Source organism: Anomaloglossus baeobatrachus (genome assembly GCF_048569485.1).
Source record: "Anomaloglossus baeobatrachus isolate aAnoBae1 chromosome 5 unlocalized genomic scaffold, aAnoBae1.hap1 SUPER_5_unloc_10, whole genome shotgun sequence".
Classification (NCBI taxonomy): Eukaryota; Metazoa; Chordata; class Amphibia; order Anura; family Aromobatidae; genus Anomaloglossus; species Anomaloglossus baeobatrachus.
The window spans coordinates 25,598-47,240 of record NW_027441785.1 but is presented as its reverse complement, the minus strand read 5'-3'; the positions used below and the strand labels follow the sequence as shown (position 1 = coordinate 47,240).

Below are 21,643 nucleotides of genomic sequence, written 5' to 3'. Positions count from 1 at the left end.
AAGGCTCACCACTGAGCCGAAATGGTGGCAAAAGGGAGTTTGACTTTTTTTGCAGAATAAACATATATTATCTACAGACATAATCGCCAGTTTCTGTAACCCTATTCCAGCATGCACCGTGGCACTGACGTCACCGCTCTTCCCATGCATGTGTAGTACCAGCCGCGCCTCGATCACACATTTGTGATCTGATGGAGGAGAAAGGAGGTGTCTGCGCTTGCCTGACAACGCTATGGCTTCAGAGATGTTGGGGCGAGCAATGAGACATGGTGGCCCTGACGATCTCCCTGATGCTGTCCCCACGATGCTCCACGTCCTCACTACACACATATGTATACACACAGACACACATGGATAATAATAATAATTAATAATTTTATTCATTTATATAGCGCTATTAATTCAATAGCACTTTACAAACATTGGCAACACTGTCCCCATTGGGGCTCACAATCTAGAGTCCCTATCTGTATGTCTTTGTAGTGTGGGAGGAAACTGGAGTACCCGGAGGAAACCCACGCACACAGGGAGAACATACAAACTCCTTGCAGATGGTGTCCTTGGTGAGATTTGAACCCAGGACCCCAGCGCTGCAAGGCTGTAGTGCTAACCACTCAGCCACCGTGCTGCTGAACTGAGCACATACACACACATGACGCACATGAATGTATACACTGAACACAGACACACACATATGTCTTCACACAGACACACACACGTACACACTGCTTGATACTCACCTGTCAAGACATCGCGGGCGGCACTGAGAGAGACATAGCGGGCGGCACTGAGAGAGACATGGTGGGCGGCACTGAGAGAGACATGGTGGGCGGCACTGAGAGAGACATGGCGGGCGGCACTGAGAGAGACATGTCTGGCTGTTACGGGGGGACCGGCAGATCAGGACAAGGGGGTAAATATCCCAATCGCCAGTCGGGGCCCACCGTGCTCCAGATGACAAAGGAGCTGCTGGCAACCCGAAGGTTAGGCGGAGAATATAGAGCTGGATGGCTTTCAGATAACCCAGGAAACCGGTCACTTGTGTAAAGACACGTCAGACCGGATGACAACCCAGTTAGCGTTTTCGTGGAGCTGGCGCTATACCGACCACGTGTGCAGGGAACACATCAGGCCGGATGGTGACCAGTTGAAAAAGAAAAACAAAACCAAAAAATGGAGGGTGAAATGTTAAATATTTTATTAATTTATTAGATATAAATAGTAACAAACAATTGGATGCTAAAACCAGATATAAGGACAATGGGAGCAAAAAATTCCGTAATAGACTGCACAAGGGAGACAGGGCTAGAGGGTAAGGGCCCCCCTCCCAGAACAGCACGACCGCCTGTAGATATAAATGGTAGAAAAAGGGGAGGGAAAAGCTGGTACAGGTGTTCCTGGCTAACTATATAAGCAATTCAATATAGTGTAAAGTCAAATAGCATCTTTTAGGCTAATGTGAGACACCATATATAAAACATGACAATAAGAGGGGAACCTGGTGGATTGAGGTTAAGAGTATATAGATGGGATAGACAAACACAAAGATGAGTGTATATCTGTAATATAATTAAATGTCCAATTCCCATAAAAAAGTATACCAGCCAGGTCAAAAAGCCACTAAATATTAATCATGTGGTGAAAGTATAAAGCCAGGAGAATAAAGAAAGGTCTTAGGGATGGTACATTATAAACCAGCAGAAGTTCCAATAGTTACCTATGATGGTATATGGTCGCAGTGAGTGGAAGGGGGGTCCCCCAACGATCGTTTCGCAAAAAGGCGCTTTTTCCAGGGGCAGTGTCTCACAGTGAGACCATCATAGGTAACTATTGGAACTTCTGTTGGTTTATAATGTACCATTCACCAGGTTCCCCTCTTATTGTCATGTTTTATATATGGTGTCTCACATTAGCCTAAAAGATGCTATTTGACTTTACACTATATTGAATTGCTTATATAGTTAGCCAGGAACACCTGTACCAGCTTCCCCCCCCTTTTTCTACCATTTATATCTACAGGAGGTCGTGCTGTTCTGGGAGGGGGGCCCTTACCCTCTAGCTCTGTCTCCCTTGTGCAGTCTATTACGCAATTTTTTGCTCCCATTGTCCTTATATCTGGTTTTAGCATCCAATTGTTTGATACTATTTATATCTAATAACTTAAAAAAATATTTAACATTTCACCCTCCATTTTTTTGTTTTGTTCTTATTTTTCTCCTTATTTAATATGTTTCTGAAGAATATACCCAGGTAGCGTTGACCGAGAAGACCGCTGCGACAGCGCCCTGTCGGCCACGTGTGTAAGACGTCAGGCCGAGCGATCCTCCGATTAGCGTTTCTGGTCACAACTCCACTGGCCACGTGTGTGAAGGACACATCAGGCCAGGTGGTCACACCAGTAGCGTTGACTGGGAAGCCAAGGAGGATAACAGGGTTCACACACCCAACCCAGGAACTCCCTGTTAACTCCACAGGGGTAATCTGTCCGTGCACGTAGGGGGCACAACCAAACAGATGGCGCAGCATGTACGCTGTCCGTGTTCGTATGGGCCACAACCGGACAGGTGATGCAGCAGCCGCAGCCCAGTTAACGCCACTTGGCTGCTACAGCAAAACTGGAACAGCAGGAGGGACATACGGCGCCTGACCCTGATGTGCTGAGCTACGAATCTTGGCATGACAGGTACCGTTCGCCTAACCCTACCTACCTCTTCCCAACAAAGGCTTATGCCGCCATGAATTCTATACATGACGGTGCACTCAGAACAAGCATATGAGAAGACTGCGCCCCTCCATGTTGTCTCCAGCCCCTTTTATAACCTGGGTACGCCTCAAACCCAGGGTGGACCACAATGACACCTCCAAGGTCCAATAGCAGAGTGCTATGTCATCAGCGATGTCACCAGAACTGCCGCGTCATTGATGACCTCATAGCAGCCACGCCCCAAACACCTCACCAGTCATCGTCTGACGACCAACGGTGAGGTGCCAGGTCATAGGGGCAGGCCTCCACAGTCCAGTCCGGAGTGGCCACATCATCAGGACACCTGATGCCCTCTGCCCTATCAGGGCCTCCCACCTCACGGACATGCCCAGTGAGGTCCTTACCGGACCTAGCCTCTGATGCACTATGTGCCTGCGCATGCTCAGTAGGCACAACACAGGACTTATACACGGCACGAAGTCCAAGTACCTGTGCAAAGAGGCTTTTCGCATTAATTGTTGGAACATGCTCAGTAGCCTGCACTGAGGACTTAGTCTCAGAAATGACACAATCAGGCTGAGCATGCTCACTAGGCGAAACACTGGACTTAAGGCTACTTTACACACTGCGATATCGGTCCCGATATCGCTAGTGTGGGTACCCGCCCCCATCTGTTGCGCGACACGGGCATATCGCTGCCCGTGCCGCACAACATCGCCCACAGCCGTCACACATACTTACCTGTCCGGCGACGTCGCTGTGACTGGCGAACCGCCTCCTTTCTAAGGGGGCGGTCCGTGCGGCGTCACAGCGACGTCACTGAAACGTCACTGAACCGCCGCCCAATGGCAGCGGAGGGGCGGAGATGAGCGGGACGTAACATCCCGCCCACCTCCTTCCTTCCGCATAGCGGCCGGGAGGCAGGTAAGGGGAGCTTCCTCGTTCCTGCGGCGTCACACGCAGCGATGTGTGCTGCCGCAGGAACGAGGAACAACCTCGTTACTGCTGCAGTAACGAGATTTGAGAATGGACCCCCGTGTCGCCGATTAGCGTTTTTGCATGTTTTTGCAACGATGCAAAATCGCTTATCGATGTCACACGCAACGGCATCGCTAATGCGGCCGGATGTGCGTCACGAATTCCGTGACCCCAACGACTCCGCATTAGCGATGTCGTAGCGTGTAAAGCCCGCTTTAGGCTCTGACTGGGGTAAATCGTCACACGCATGCGCACTAGCTGTCTCACCACACTTACACGTGGAGGAGAAAGCAGCCAGCTGAATGACCCGAGGCACGGCCAAAAACGACGACCGGCGCCTGAGCGTCGCAGGAACCACAGCAGGCTGCTTGCGGCTATGGCGGCGCCGATTAGTAACACTGGCAGCACTGAGAGAGACATGGCGGGTGGCACTGAGAGAGACATGGAGGGTGGCACTGAGAGAGACATGGCGGGCGGCACTGAGAGACATGGCGGGCGGCACTGAGAGACACATGGCGGATGGCACTAGGAGACACATGGAGGGCGGCACTGAGAGACACATGGAGGGTGGCACTGAGAGAGACATGGAGGGCGGCACTGAGAGAGACATGGAGGGCGGCACTGAGAGAGACATGGCGGGCGGCACTGAGAGAGAGAGAGAGAGACTCCAATTATAGTCACGACAGCTTTGAAGAGACCATATAGTGTAAACACACACACAGCACACGGGGAGACACCACATAGTGAACACAGCTCAAGAAACACAACACCAGATACCAATATACAGCACACAACAATGAAGAGACAGTGCACAGGGGTGAAAGAGGTCAAATGACGCAACACATACAATACACAAATGCAGAAAAATGACATACAACAGATATGTTGGAAAGCGCAAACAGTGACACACGTCCAGTGCTCCTGTCAGCACCACTAAGCATAGACAGAAGTTCATTTCACCGCACTCCCGATACGATAGCATTGGGCCTATTTCTAGTATATCATAATATCCTGTGTGAATTTTTATGTGTCCCAGAAATTTTTTTTCTACTATATTAGTGTTTTTTTCTGAACACCAACCCTATTGGTTCTAGCGGAGCTTCTCCATTATTAGTTTACAGCCCCTACTATGATAGCTAGTTGAGGTGACCCTTCTTCTGGTTACTGTGTCATATCCATGACAGTGTGATAGCCTGGACCTCAAGGTTCCCAAATGAACTTGGAAGAAAAAGATTTAAGTTTTAGGAACATCTGGGTAGGTTGAAGGGGATTGTCTGGAAGAGGTAATGGATCCTTGGTAAAATGTCTATCTTCAGCACATTAACCCTACTGAACGATGAAACCAAGAGCTCGGACCAGTTCAATAAATCGTTCTCAATATCACAAAGAAGAGATAAAAAATTTACAGTATTTAGTGATCTCTAAATATTTGATGTGGTCATTCCGCCATTTAAAGGGAAATGTAGAACTAAGGTGCAAGGCTTCGGCCCCCGGTATATTTATATTAATCATCTCTGATTTAGGCTGCTTTCACACCTCCGGTTTTTGCTATGCGGCACAATCTGGCACTTTGCAGGAAAATCGCAACCGTTTTTTTTTGCTGCCGGTTGCGATTTTCCTGCATAGACTTTAATTTGTGCCGCATGGCCTTGCGTTCCGTCCGGTTTTTGCCGCATGCGGCAGATTTAGCCGATGCGGTGGCCGGATGGAACGTTGCCTGGCACGTTTATTCGTGCGGCAAAAAAAAACGCATCGCGCCGCATTCGGCCGATGCGGCGCATTTTTCAATGCATGCCTATGGCGGCCGGATGCGGCGCGATGCGGCAATAACCGCATCCGGCCGCCGCATGCGGTTTTTGCCACTGCGCATGCTCAGTAGCATGCCGCAAGCGGCAAAAACCGGACTGGCCGCAAAGGAAAAACGTATGCAAAGGATGCGGTGTTTTCACCGCATCCGTTGCATAGCTTGCACAGCCGGATTGAGCCGCAGAGCTCAAGCCGGATGTGTGAAAGCAGCCTTAGAAATCCTTGCTACACAGTTAGATAAAAAGAAAAAGTGTTTAAATTCCACTCCAGAAAAATGACCATTGTAATGTTTTCCGTTTATTTAAAAAAAAAATTCAGAAATTTGTTAAAAATTTACAACAATTAGAAGTGATCAAATATTGTATTTGGAGGCTCTTAAAACAAACGATACCGCAACATATAGTCAGTAAATAGCATTTACCGTTTTCTGCTTTAGTCTAAATGACTACCTTGACCCCACTGGCAGTCTCTGGAAATTAGCATGGAGTGGATGTTGTAGAGTGAAAATTGTAAATCTGCCATTTTACTGTCCAACACATAGTGCCCAGCTTGTGCTCCACGAGACTCACACTGTAAATATTTATGTGGGTTCTTCCCTGTGGCAATGCTAAACATGTAGATACTGATAATGTGTGGGCCACTGCAACGCTGAGAAGCATCGAGGACTTTTGGCTTTGGGATTTTGTTGAATTGGATTATGAAACTATATCTCTTTATAATCAAGAGTTGTCAGGTACAACCATCGTCCCTCCATTTTTTTCACTGAAGTAATCGATTTTTTTTGTATAATTTTGGCTTCTAAAATATTATTTGGTGGCTTATTATTCCAATATACAGGAGGCCAAGTGAACAAAGAGGTTGAACTCTATGTTCTACTAGTTCCTGTTCCGACGTCTACTATTAGATTGTGTACAGTCTTTGTTTTAGTAAATGATTAAAATTTGCTGCATAACTTGCCATTTCTTTAGCTATTTTATTAATTATATCCTTAAATGTGTTGATATTAAAATAATTTTTATTCTTGGCAGATGACTGTACTATTAAATCAGATGGACAACTGACATCTTCAATTTTTACATCAGATGACCTTGATATCTATCACACAAGATATAATTGAAGTGAGTGACTCTATTTCAGATATACTATCATCTCCTTACAGCAAAGATCTATCATCTGATTCAATTAAACAGGTCCTACCTTCTGATTCATCACAGGCTATTAAGAAGAATAAAAGTCATTAGAAGTATTCTTACAGAAAAGAAGCCATTTTCAACTTCAGAATATGAAAAAATCCATCAAAATATTCAAACAAGGGAGAAAAGATTTTCTTCAGTGTGTTAGTTACCAGAGAACTCACACAGGGGAGAAGCCATTTTCATGCTCAGAATGTGGGAAATGTTTTACGCGTAAATTATTTCTTGTTACACATCAAAGAATACACACAGGGGAGAAGCCTTTTTCATGTTCAGAATGTGGGAAACATTTCAACCAGAAATCAAATCTTGTTAGACACAAGAGAACTCACACAGGGGAGAAGCCTTTTTCGTGTTCAGAATGTGGGAAATGTTTCGCACATAAATCGGAATTTGTTACACACCAAAGAACTCACACGGGAGAAAAGCCTTTTTCATGTTCAGAATGTGGGAAATGTTTTGCACAGAAATCGCATTTTATTTCACATCAAAGAACTCACACGGGTGAAAAGCCATATTCATGTTCAGAATGTGGGAAACATTTTAACCAAAAATCAAATCTTGTTATACACCAGAGAATTCACACGGGGGAGAAGACATATGCATGTTCAGAATGTGGGAAACATTTTAATCAAAAATCAGATCTTGTTATACACCAGAGAATTCACTCAGGGATGAAACCTTTTTCATGTTCAGAATGTGTGAGATGTTTTGCAGATAAATCAAGTCTTGTTAGACACCAAATAATTCACACAGGGGAGAAACCGTTTTCATGTTCAGAATGTGGTAAACATTTTAACCAAAAATCATACCTTGTTGTTATGATCCGGAACTATGGAAGATCACCACAAATCATTGGTAAAAGGTGACAAGAGCATTGGCAACTAATCTGGCCGCCATCCTCTTACTAACCATCACAACTAGAAGTAGCCGAGGGGTGAACTAACATCCTGTGCACCGCGAACCCAGCCGGAGAACTAGCTATCCTAAAGGTAGGAAAGATGAATAACTCCCTGCCTCAGAAAATAGACAAGAATAGCAAGCCCCCCCCACATTCAAAGACTGCGGTGATATAGGAAAAACACAATACACAGATAGATGACAGGATTAGCAAAAGGTGAGGCCCCCACTGACTAACATAGGAAAGGACAGGAAAGGGGCTGATGGTGACCAGAGAAAAACCCTACAAAATTCCAAATTCCTGATAGTACAAAAAGGCCCTCAGATCGCATGATCTGAACTCCGTCCTATACCAGGTGCTCTTGTCATACCAATGAACAGAAAACAAGAATCATAACAAATTCAACAAGCCACAAACACATGGACTTAAAGGAGCTATACTCCAAACAGAACTGCAAGGAGTTCCCCAGCCAAGCAACTGAGGGGGAAAATCCCTCCATGCAAATAAACTGAAAACAACAACAGCAAAAGACAAACCCAGATAAGAGCAAAAGAACCAAACAATAAATAAATAGCAAGCACTTATCTGGGGTAGATGTGGTGTGGAGCAGAATGAAGCAGGCTGGTGATACAAAGAACTGACATCCGGCAAAGCCTGCTTATCAGACCAGGATTTAAATAAGCAGAGAGTTAGCAAAGGAAACGCCCATTGCACAACACACCTGGTCTACTTTAGATTCATTTTTCTGCATTTTCCTGCAACGGTATTTAGTTACATGCTAAGTGCTGACTAATGTGCCAAATGCACTAGTTTGATTCAGCTATACTACATACAGACCTGGTTCCATATTGCTCTTTTTTGCAATCCATATTGTTATCCTGCCTTACCTTGACGGACACGAAAACGTGCACATAAGCAGAGGCGGTAGCCCTTTCTCATATACAGAATCATGATAACTATGATAAATTTATATTACTGACTATCCTCATCTATCCTTATAACTAGATATCCTCGCTCATACCAGCATTCTTCCCCAGGGATCTCCCACGTATTTAGTCAGTCTGTCCGACCAGATGAAGGCCGAGGTTAGGCCGAAACGTTTTTAGGTGGACTCTCTGCAAATTGTACTATTATTCCCTTCTTCTGAAAAATAAAAATTGGAATATATATCAAGACTCTTTCTTGGACTTCATTTGGGAAACATAACAGTGTGCCGGGGATATCTCCTTTTTCTCTGTTTTTTCCCCCCTGAGCACCTGTAACAGGTGACGCTAGGTCCTCCCACACCCCCTCCTGTGACCATCCATGTCTCCTGTAGTAATGTTACCATCCTTGTCTTCATCGTGAGTAATGTGTCCATACTTGTCCCCTGTAGCAATGTGCCAATCCCTGTCCCATGTAGCAATGTGTCTATTCTCGTCCCCTTGTAGTAATGTGCACATCCTTGTCTCCTTGTATTATTGTGCCCATCCACGTCACCTTGTAGTAATGCAAATGTTAGTTGGATTCGTAACTGGCTTAGCGATCGGAGTCAAAGAGTGGTCATAAATGGCTGCACATCCAGTTGGAAGACTGTCTCAAGTGGGGTACCACAGGGATCTGTCCTGGGCCCCGTGTTGTTCAACATCTTTATCAATGATTTAGATAAAGGTATTAAGGGTAAACTGATTAAATTTGCTGATGACACAAAGCTAGGAGGAATAGCTAATACTAGAGAAAAGAGAGAGGATTCAACAAGATCTAAACAAGCTGGAACAATGGGCAGCAACTAATAGAATGGTTTTTAACAGGGAGAAATGCAAAGTCATACATCTTGGCAAGAATAATGAAAAGAGCATATTCAGCATGGGAGGAATAGAGCTATCCAAAAGCATGTGTGAAAAAAGACTTAGGTATACTAATAGATCACAGACTGAACATGAGTCAACAGTGTAACGTAGCAGCAAAAAAGGCAAACACCATTCTAGGATGTATTAACAGAAGCATATAGTCTAGATCACGTGAAGTAATTATCCCCCTTTACTCCTCTTTGGTCAGACCTCATCTGGAATATTGTGTCCAGTTCTGGGCACCACATTTTAAAAAAGACATCAACAAACTGGAGCAAGTTCAGAGAAGAGTGACCAGAATGGTGACTGGTCTGCAAACCATGTCCTATGAGGAACGGTTACAGGATTTAGGATTGTTTAGCTTGCAAAAGAGAAGACTGAGAGGAGACTTAATAGCTGTCTTCAAATATCTTAAAGGCTGTCACACTTTAGAGGGATCAGTTTTATTCTCATTTTCAAGGAAAGACAAGAAGCAATGAGATGAAACTGATGGGGAGGAGACACAGATTAGATATTAGAAAAAACGTTTTGACAGTGAGGGTGATCAACGAGTGGAACAGTCTGCCACAAGAGGTTGTGAGTTCTCCTTCAATGGATGTCTTTAAAAAGAGGTTGGACGGACATCTGTCTGGGATGATTTAGTGAATCCTGCTTTGAGCAGGGGGTTAGACTAGATGACCCAGGAGGTCCATTCCAACTCTAATATTCTATGATTCTATGATTCTATTAATGCACCCATCCTTGTCATCTTCTTGTAGTAACGTGCCCATTCTTGTCCTCCTGTAGTAATGTGCCCATCCTGGTACTCTTCTTGTAGTATCGTTTCTATCTTTCTTCCCTTGAAGTAATGTGCCCACCCTTGTCCTTTTGTGGTAATATGCCCATCTTTGTTCACTTGTAGTAGTGTGCCCATCCTTGTCCCCTTGTAGTAATGTATCCATCCTTGTCCCCTTGTAGAATATGCTCACCCCTTGTAGCAATGTCTCATCCTCTACTAATGTCCCTTATTATGCTGTCCTTCACATACACAAAAAAAAATCCTTCTCACCTGTATGTCATTCCCTCAGTGTCCTCTTTCTTGCTTCCTAGACATCTTGACAATGGTGGATGTGCAGGGCCCCCCATCTGAGCTTTTCTTCAGTTGCATGAATGGCCCGCGCAAGGCAGAGAATCTCTCTACAGCTAAACCAATGGCAGTTGCCATATGCCAACGTCGGGAGGGGGGGGGGCACTGATTGGCCAGCGGCTGCTATTGGTATGGTGTCAGAAAAAGGAAAAACAAAATCCAGCTCCAATGCACTCGGAGTAAAATCTTTCCAGGCTTTATTACAAACTTGCTCATAATATTCAAAAAGCGGCATATTGCAAAAGGTAAAATGACATTACATGGCCCCAAGGGGCTAGAAAAATATAAAAAAGCAAGCGGCTACAAATTTCAGACACATAGACCATGTACAGAAATATTAGGGCTACAGCAACATCACATATGTTAAACAGAAGAATAGCGCTGTCTCTATAGCTCTTTATACAATGACTTATCGATCAGACAAGCTCCTCATATTTAGGCAGTTTCTATGTTACTCAGACGCTTTTTATATGAATAAGATCAGTGAGTCTCATTATACCGAGTAGAAAAGCTCCAGGGACAAAGACCCAGTCTCATACCTTTTCTCTGTTTGTTTTATCATCTGTTCACACCCTATATGCATTTAATAGCCCTCTGTATATGCAATTGTTCCCATACTGGCTGGTGACTAGTTCATGTAGCAAAATGTGAATCCCCTATTTATTATATTGATGGCTGGAACGTACAATACAAGCACTTTTTACCTTTTACCTTTTGTGCCTTCCCTCCTTCCTCATAGACTGTAAAGCTTGCGAGCAGGAACCTCACTTCTCTTGGTATGTGTTGTGTTACTCTCTAATGTCTCATAATGTCTGTATACAGTTGTGCTCAAAAGTTTACATACCTCTGCAGATTTTTTTGCTTTCTTGGCCTTTTTTCAGAGAATATGAATGATAACACAAAAACTTTTTTTCCACTCATGGATAGTGGTTGTATGAAGCCATTTATTGTCATCTACTGTGTTTTCTCTTTTTAAATCATAATGACAATCAAAAACATGCAAATCACCCTAATGAAAAGTTCACACACCCTGGTGATTTTGGCCTGATAACATGCACAGATGTTGACACAAATGGGATTGAATGGCTAATAAAGGTAACATCCTCACCTGTGAGCTGTTTGCTTGTAATCAGTGTGTGTGCATTAAAGCAAGAGGACTTGGATCCTGCCAGTGCTACTTCTGCGGTATCTTCAGCCTCATCAGATGAGGAGTTTAATTTTGAAAAGTATTTGGATGACATGGAGCAGCAAAGCGTTGCCTCAGGGAAAAAGATTTGACTCCCACAGCAAACTGACCATACATCAGCAAAATTTTTCACTTTTTCACTTGCTCTCAAAGTAGAAGAGTTCAACTGTTCATCTAGACTGACTGTGCATGAGGCCATTCCTTTATACCCTGAAATTGTTATAGATGTTGCCCATGTGGTCACCGCTTTGTCACCAACCTAAGTTAGCGTAGAGGGTTGTTCACTAGCCTTAAAATATTTAGCACATGAATAGGAAAAGGGAAGGGATTATCTGCTCACCCACTGACTCAATTGAAGCAAGGACTGTCCATTGAACCAAATGTAATTCCAATTATAAACGTAATTATAAAATTTCAAGTTTATTCAGAATTGGATATTAAAATCATGATGAAAGAAACGTGTTTCAAACGCTACAATACGACTTTGTTCAAGCTAAAAACAATACACTTGAAAAATGAAGAAAAAGAGGGAGCAGAAAGGAGAAAAAAAATAAAGGGAAAAAAGAGTTTTAAATGACTGAGCACATCAAAAAATCAATAACCAAATATTCAAATACAAGCTGAAACACAGAACATCTAAATATATGAATGCATATAATCAAAAACCAATAAGGGAACATATATGAACGGTATTCAGACCATGCGGTGAGGCAGTATCTAAATAAAATTTCCAGTACGCCTCTCGTGTTAATAATTTAAGTCTAATGTCACCACCTTGCTGACTGCTAGCCGCACGCAATACACTGTTACCAGAAAGGGGTTTACAAAAGGTAGAGGTGGACATTTTATCATGCAAATGTAAATCCAAAAAAAGTAAAAAGACAAGAGGAGAAGGGTGATCCGCGCACAATCCGGTGGCTTAGACGTATAGACACAAAATGACCAGATCCACTTATACTAATCTTGTCTTTGTTAAAAAAAATTTTAATAAAGAAAAGATCAGTATAAGTGGATCTGGTCATTTCGTACCTATACATCGGATTGTGTGTGGACCGCCCTTCTCCTTTTGTCTTTTTGTTTTCTGCTCGGAGCCCAGTGAAGGACTCCAATTCAATGGGCCGACCAGATGCGACCGTTGGATAGACGGGTTCCCCGGATTACATCCACGATCCATTTTACCCCAAGGTGAGTGCATTACCATTCAAGCACTCCTTATGATCACTAAATACTGCAATGGGAAAAGCGCCACCTCTCTCTTCCTTTCTAGGATTTTTTTCCACTCTGCAAATCCCAAAAAGAAATTGATGTTGAATTATGCTGAAAAAAAGAGATTAAATTGATTTGAATTGATCTAAGACATAAACTCTGGTATGGCAGAAATGATGAGCATGTCGTCTATGAATCAGGCATACCAGAACAAAAGGACAATAAAGGGATTATTCTGTGAAAAAAATGAAATTTAACATTCTTTCAAGATTTTCAAGGGAAGGGGAGTATTTGGCACCATGGACACATCCTTACATTGCAGAAAAAAAAATAATTATCAAAAGGAAAAAAAATGTGAGTCATGAGAAAAAAAAGTCATATTCAGAAAAGCTAGAATATTTCTTTAAATGAAATGTCAATGCATCTAGAGCAATATTGTGTGGGATAGAAATAGTGAGGTAACGTCACAGCTCAACCAAGAGACCATGAAAAATGTAAAAGTTGCTCCAAAACATCAGTAGAATCCTTCAGAAAACCTGGTGTGCGCTGGACTAGAGGCTGAAGTAATGAATGAAGCCGCTCTCCCAGTCACCCCGTAATGGAGCCAATCCCAGAAATAATGGGTCTCATGGGGGGTGGATTTGTGCATCTTTGGGAGGGCATGCGTAATAGGAAGAACAGGATGATCCACATGCAAGTAATCACCCTGATCTTTAGTGAGCGCTCCCCAAGATATCCCTTCAATGATTTTATTTGTGTCTTTAAAAAATTTCAAAGAGGGATTGTTATTTAATTTTACATATGTACTGGTATCATTCAGAAGGTCAATTATTTGTGACCTGTATGCAGAAGAATCCATCACTATCACTACTCCACCCTTGTCAGACATTTTCATTGTAGTGTCCGACTTACCCTTTAATTCCTCAGTTGCAGCATATTGCAGATCAGTTACGTTCCTAGGAGTGTACTCACATTCTGAAGACATATGCAGCACCTTCAGTTCTCTCTCCATAATGAGAAAAGGGAGCCAGCACGATCTGAGAGTGGTATGCATCAAATAAAAGTGTAAATTCACAGATTTATTCCAACTGCACTATAATACAAAATTAGATTTTTAGCAAATAGTTGATCCATTTTTTGAGCCACCCCTGCCACATCACGGCAAATCTCAATAGGGGGGTCCTACTCTATATTTTACATTTCATTGTGCCATGCGGCCTCCTAGATAAATTAATAGATTATTAGAGCAACACATACAGTAGAGACCAAAAATTTGGACACACCTTCTCATCTCTAGAACAACTGTTAAGAGGAGACTTTGTGCAGCAGGCCTTCATGGTAAAATAGCTGCTGGGAAACCACTGCTAAGGACAGACAACAAGCAGAGGAGACTTGTTTGGGCTAAAGAACACAAGGAATGGACATTAGACCAGTGGAAATCTGTGCTTTGGTCTGATGAGTCCAAATTTGAGATCTTTGGATCCAACCACCATGTGTTTATAGAAAAGGTGAATGGATGGACTCTACATGCCTGGTTCCCACCGTGAAGCATGGAGGAGGAGGTGTGATGGTGTGGGGGCGCTTTGCTGCTGACACTGTTGGTGATTTATTCAAAATTGAAGGCATACTGAACCAGCATGCCTACCACAGCATCTTGCAGCGGCGTGCTATTCCATCCGGTTTGCGTTTAGTTGGACCATAATTTATTTTTCAACAGGACAATGACCTCAAACACACCTCCAGGCTGTGTAAGGGCTATTTGACTAAGAAGGAGAGTGATGGGGTGCTATTCCAGATGACCTGGTCTCCACAGTCACCAGACCTGAATCCAATCGAGATGGTTTGGGGTGAGCTGGACCGCAGAGTGAAGGGAAAAGGGCCAACAAGTGCTAAGCATCTCTGGGAACTTCTTCAAGACTGTTGGAAGACCATTTCCGGTGATTACCTCTTGAAGCTCATCAAGAGAATGCCAAGAGTGTGCAAAGTAGTAATCAAAGGAAAAAGTGGCTACTTTGAAGAACCTAAGATATAAGACATATTTTCAGTTGTTTTACACTTTTGTAAGTATTTCATTCCACATGTTTTAATTCATAGTTTTGATGCCTTCAATATGAATCTACAATTTTTAGAGTCAGGAAAATAAAGAAAACTCTTTGAATGAGATGTGTCCAAACTTTTGGTCTGTACTGTACCTGTGACCTGTATATAACCGCTTCCATGTCGCAAACAGAGGGAACTGTGGATAAGAGGCAGCCCAGGTCCCAGTGTGTGCAGCAGAAGCCACACACACCAGGACAATTACCCAGCTATTATATATACAGTATGTGTCATTTGGGGTATTTAAATTGCTTTTTGCTATAATTAGTGTTATCAGTGAAATCCTCTGCGTTTTACGTATTTTCAGAAATCTCATATCCGCAGTGTAAACTGATGATAGCTGCAGGTTTGTGACCCCAGTATGTAATTTATGCTGCTGATATAGGTGCGAGCCTCAATCACAACAAAGCTTCTCCGCACATTTATCACAATGATACAGCGGGATTTACCAGTCCGGGATCATGCGGGTCCTCCACTCCCGGAGGTCCACAGCAAGTCTGCTCCATGGGAACACTGTCTAAAGATTATTGGAAAGTGATAATTTAAAGATATATTTAGGAAATGCCTAAACACCACAATTGTTCCCCTACATGACGTCCCTCAGCATTGATCAGGAGGCCGGGATGTCACCTATTATTTTACCTTCTTTCACTATTCACTTAGCAGAACTTACTATGGACGGACTTAGTGGATTTACTTCTTTCTTAGAGCTGGGCCTGTGGTCTGCTACAGGGGTCATTAATGTCTTACTCTGCTTCCAACTTTGACTTAATGGGGCATTCGATTAATTAGACTTTTTAGAGAAGTTGGGGCAGAATTTCGTTTCACCACCTCCCGGGGTCGGGGGAAGTATGTGATTCTGGAAAAAATAAATGAGAAGGATTACTCGCCAGTCACAGCCCCAGCTGCTTCTGATCTCCGGCCTTCTGTACCTGACTGTGTGTCGCCCAGGGGTAGGGTCACTTTTGTAGGTGTACGGTGGCGTGACCCGGTCTGTGATCCCTGGCTCCACAGCAAAAAGGGGATTGGGTAAGGGAGATTGTCCGTGACGCCACCCGTGGGTTGCGGTGATGAGATGGTGGCACCGTCGCTGCCTCTGGGGACCGTGCCCGGGACTGGTGGTGTGGGGCAGCAAGATGGAATCCCCTCCAAGGGTAGGGGAGGTGTAGTCTTGGGGCCCAATTGGGAGTTGTGGATTGGGGAGTGACGGATGCAGTCCATGGCTTGGACCGGGTGCTGCAGGAGTACTCACAATATAAAGCAATAACTAACACAAGTCCAGGAATGAACCAAATTGCTGGTAACTGGTGCCCACGGATGCTGTGAGGATGGGTCCCACACCCGTGTGTGTACCTCAGGTGCTCGTCTCCTGCCTGAGGTTTGTGTCTGCTTCGTACACAGGTCCGGACTGGGTCCCGACATTCGGCACCGGGGGGCCACTACCCTCTCCCGGTCCACTTCGGGTCCCCACAAGCGGCTGGCCTATTCCTGAGGCCCTCACTGCCACTCTCCCTAGCCCCACACAGGGGCTGCTTCCAGACATCTCTCCTCCTGCAGACGGACTTCAGCTCAAACTCTGCTCTTTTCTAAGCTCCTCTCTCCCCCCTCCCATTTCCTGAGGAGGGGGTGAGTGGGGCCTGACTGGCTGTTGTGTTTGTGTGTGGGAAACTCCCCAAGGGAGAGTGAGATCTGCTCTAAAAAAAAAAGACAGATGCAGACTTCTGTGACACCCTGGTTTTGCCAGGGCGGCACACTCCCCCTTGGTAAAATACAGACCGTCCGCGGGCTGTCCAGCTACCAACATTTATTATTTAACGGGAAAAAGAAAAGTTAAACATTACAAACGTGCATCTTCCCACATCGGGAGGTACGTTTGCTCAAACTTTTAACTATCCTGCCACCCCCCACCTGCGGTGCAGATGGCCTCCTCTGTGAACCTGAGGACATTCAACAGGGGTGACAGTCCATAAAACAGTCAACTTGAACTTTGAACTTGCGGGTAGCCGTCCATGTTCTGCTACCACTGGTGCTGCTGCCACTCCCAGTACGGGGCACGGGTTCCGTGCTCTGCCTCCTGCTCAGGAGCCAGGCCCACTCGGATGCCCTCGGCGCCGGCTACAACCGGCCTCGCTAACTGCCGAGGATCCCATCGCTCAGTGGCCTGCTCCTCCTCTCTGGAGGTGCACCCCAGCTGCTCCACAGCCGCGACGGGGTACCTGGGAGCGGCTGGCGCCGCATCTGGGACAGACTTCCGGTCGGGTGCCGCCTCCGTTGTGGCCGGGCGGACTGCCAGAGCCGACATCATCACCGTTGCGGCCGGGCGGACTGCCGGAGCCGACGTCATCTCTGTTGCTGTTGCAGCCGGGCGGACTGCCAGGGCCGGGTATGATGTCATCAGGGTTGCAGCTCGCTTGTCCAGGAACGGAATTAGGCAAAGTCCTGGTGCCCCTGCCTTTACAGTCCTGGTTACATGAACTGCAGTCCCTTCCTGCTGCTCCCCCTTGGTACTCGGGAGCAGTCCTTCTAGCAACTTTTAAAGTCTCTCTTTCGCTTCCGGTTCTCCGGAGCTTCAATTCTGCCCGCGTTCTCAGGGGGCAGAGCCTTTTTTTTTTTCGCGCCCACCGCTCGGGAAAGAAGGCTTTGGCGGGAGTTTACGCGCCAGAAGATGGCGACAAGATGGTGGATTTCGCAAATTTCACAACGGATCACCGCTGACTTCAAGGCGATCTTCCACCAGTAAGTGGACTTGTTCAATCCTGTTTGTGATGCCAATTTGTGTCGCCCAGGGGTAGGGTACTCAGATCCAGGCCAAGGGGTCACTTTTGTAGGGGTACGGTGGCGAACCTGGTCTGTGATCCCTGGCTCCACAGCAAAAAGGGGATTAGGTAAGGGAAATTGTCCGTGACGCCACCCGTGGGTTGTGGTGATGAGATGGTGGCACCGCCGCTGCCTCTGGGGACCGTGCCCAATTGGGAGTTGTGGATTGGGGAGTGACAGATGCAGTCCACGGCTTGGACCGGGTGCTGCAGGAGTACTCACAGTATAAAGCAATAACTGACACAAGTCCAGGAATTAACCAAGTTGCTGGTAACTGGTGCCCACGGATGCTGTTAGGACGTATCCCACACCCGTGTGTGTACTTCAGGTGCTCTTCTCCTGCCTGAGGTCTGTGTCTGCTTCGTACACAGGTCCGGACTGGGTCCCGACAGTCGGCACCAGGGGGCCATTACCCTCTCCCGGTCCACTTCGGGTCCCCACAAGCGGCTGGCCTATTCCTGAGGCCCTCACTGCCACTCTCCCTAGCCCCACACAGGGGCTGCTTCCAGACCTCTCTCCTCCTGCAGACTGACTTCAGCTCAAACTCTGCTCTTTTCTAAGCTCATCTCTCCCCCCTCCTGTTTCCTGAGGAGGGGGTGAGTGGGGCCTGATTGGCTGGTGTGTTTGTGTGTGGGAAACTCCCCAAGGGAGAGTGAAATCTGCACCAAAAAAAAGACAAATGCAGACTTCTGTGACACCCTGGTTTTGCCAGGGCGGCACAACTGCAGCCATAATGTGCCATATACAACATGTGACCACTGCAGCCCATCACTGGCCTCACAGTATAGGTGATGTAACGCTCATGTGTGATATCGGGTTCGTCATCACAGCAGAGAAGTAGACTCAGATCGGTGTGGAGCACTAAAGTGTTAGACCTGACATAGCAATGGATTCAGCAGGTGAGTAATGCTTGTTTCTACTATGTATCACATTCTCCCTTACCTCTTCTTCTTTTTTTTTAACAACTCGATAAAATCACTTTACAAATGAATTTACAATTCAAGTTTTCCACTTTCTACAAGGTGGGAGCTTCTTCATACATAATGGCACTGCTCCTCCATCTGCATGTGGCTGTCAGGGATTGTGCCGGACAGAACCCCTAATAGCACTGACTGACAGGCTCATTTACGATTCTCCACTGAGGGTCTTACTACATAATACTGGTGACCGACGCTCTGAGACATGAACCTAGGAAGATGCGAAATACAACACTGCAGGGGCGTAACTACCGCGGTTGCAGCGGTCGCCATTGTGACCGGGCCCGGGAGGTTAAGGGCCCGCGTCTGCCCGGCAGATCAGCAGCCAGCTCCTTTCTGTGAGAGAGAAGCTGCGCTGTTCTGCCGCAGAACTCATGGCGCGGCAGCCGCTATATGATCCGGGCGCCGCTGACACCGGGCCACCCTGCCTGGTGTCAGCGGTGGTGTCACCGTGCTCCAGTCACCGCGCTCCCGTCGCCGCACACTGATTTGATATTGCATAGAGCGGCCGGCGCTGCTCTACGCATCATCAGTCTTCCCCCGTGCCTGCTTGGTGGCGTCACTCCTGTACGACTGCTGTATGTGGTTTGAGCACAGAGCGCAGGAGGACGCCGACCGGAGCCACGGGGGAATGAAGACAGAAGTGAGGACGAGCAGCGGTGAAACAAGTAAAGGTGAGGACAGAGCTGCGGTGGAAGGAAAAATCAGGTGAGTACTTATTTTATTTTTTTATTTTTTTTTATAAATTAGTGAGTACACGGGAAAGCTGGTTGCAGGACACATGGAGTCCTGGGGGGGGGGCTGGCTGCAGGACATATGGAGTCCTTGGGGGGGCCTGACTGCAGGACACATGGAGTCCTTGGGGGGGGGCCTAGCTGCAGGACACATGGAGTTCTTGGAGGGTCCTGGCTGCAGGACACATGGAGTCCTTGAGGGGGCCTGGCTGCAGGACACATGGAGTCCTTGGGGCGGGCCTGGCTGCAGGACACATGGAGGCCCTAGGGGCTGGCTGCATGACACATGGAGGACTGGCTGCATGACACATGCAGGCCCTGGGAGAGCCGGCTGCATGACACATGGAGGCCCTGGGGGGGGGGGACTGGCTGCATGACACATGGAGGCCCTGGGGGGGCTGGCTGCAAGACGCATGGAGGCCCTGGGGGGGGCTGGCTGCATGACACATGGAGGCCCTGGGGGGGGGGGGGCTGGCTGCATGACACATGGAAGTCTATGGGGCTGCATGATACATGGTCTATGGGGCTGCACTATACATGGAGGTCTATGGGGCTGCATAATAAACATGAAGGACACCTTATACATGGAATATAGTGGTGCATTATGTGCTGCCCCAAAGTCAGTAGCAGCCGGGCTGCTCGGATCCGGATCCATAGTGTGGCTCGAGGGATTCTTCCGGACCCAGGGGGTTGCGCGGACACTTCAAATAAAAAGGGAACGTATTTGTACGGGATTTGCTGTAGACACTCTGTGACGCCAATTACGGTGTGTGGTAAAGTGTGGCACCACCGCTGCTGTTATGGGGCACCCGGGGGCGATGGGATGGCAGCTGGATGTTAACCCCTCCGTGGGCAGGGATGGATGCCCTGGGGCCCAGTGTCTCTGTGCTGAGGGTGGTGATTGCAGGGGCCGGCGCGCCCGGTCATGCCGGGAAATGTTAGTTTACTCACGAATGAATGAGTCACACAAGTCCAATGGTAAACCAAGGTGCTGGTGGCCGGCCGCCGCAGCCGGGTGTATTCTGGTCCCTCACCCGGGGTGATGGTCTGTGTCACTTTCCTCTGCACTGTTTTTGGTGTGGTGGACTTCCCGGTGTGGAACACGGGAGTCCGCTCCTGGTACTTTGGTTGGGAGCCTTGCCCGCTGACACTGACCCTTGGGATCTACCGGGCCCTGGCGGATGCCCTATTCCCCTTGGTGGGTGGTTGTCTGCTTTCGGGACTTTGGGTGGGACAGGACCTGTAATCCTGTCCTCAACTGGTTAATTAACAAAGCCGGTTGTTCCGGTCTCTGCTTCAGGGTCTCTGTGCACGGTTTCCGGGTCGGTTCTCCGGTGTCGGTATCCGCGGGCTCCAACCCTGCCTCGGTCCACTTCGGATCTCCGGCAGCTGTCTTCCCGTCTTCCTGAGTCATATTGCAAAGGATTGTCGAAAATCCACTTGTGACTTTTAGGATCGCTACTTCCAATAGGTGGCGCTGTGCTAGAGTTTGTCTCCTTTACTGGAGAGACAATTCGTCTTCTGACAGACACGGACCATCGTCTGCCGCCTAGCCAATACGCCAGGGCTCCAACCCCGACGCCTTTCCTTTCTGGCTTTGCACTTGAGGTTCACTTCTCCTCTCCTCCTACTCCACTTCAACTCAAAACTCAACTGAACTGACTCTTTTCCTGCCCCGGGTACTCTAGACCCCTAGGTGGGTGTTCTCCATCCGCCTGGTCCTGCCCACTGGTGTGCCTGTCCTGCTCTGGAGGGGGTGACTAGGGTTTTTTTGGCTAGGTGTAACCCTGTGAGGGAAGGTGTTGTGCGGGGGGGCCTTTTCTGTGTGACCACCAGGTTGTCACACATTATACATGGAGGAATATGGGGCTGCATAATACAATATGAAGGTTTATGGGGCTGCATTGTAATACATATACAGTGCCTACAAGTAGTATTCAACCCCCTGCAGATTTAGCAGGTTTGATAAGATGCAAATACGTTAGAGCCTGCAAACTTCAAACAAGAGCAGGATTTATTAACAGATGCATAAATCTTACAAACCAACAAGTTATGTTGCTCAGTTAAATTTTAATATATTTTCACCATA

The 21,643-nt window shown here is 46.6% G+C and overlaps 1 protein-coding gene across 1 annotated transcript in view; it reads left to right on the top strand.

Annotated features, from left to right (window-relative positions):
- Window positions 1-7,550, top strand: part of LOC142258781 (uncharacterized) — a gene marked incomplete at its 5' end in the record, with an annotated part of 71,115 nt that extends 63,565 nt beyond the window's left edge. Inside the window, one exon of the mRNA XM_075331379.1 lies at window positions 6,960-7,550. Coding sequence (XP_075187494.1) covers window positions 6,960-7,550 — 591 coding nt within the window. The remainder of the gene's footprint in view (window positions 1-6,959) is intronic.
- Between the last annotated feature and the right edge of the window lie 14,093 nt (window positions 7,551-21,643).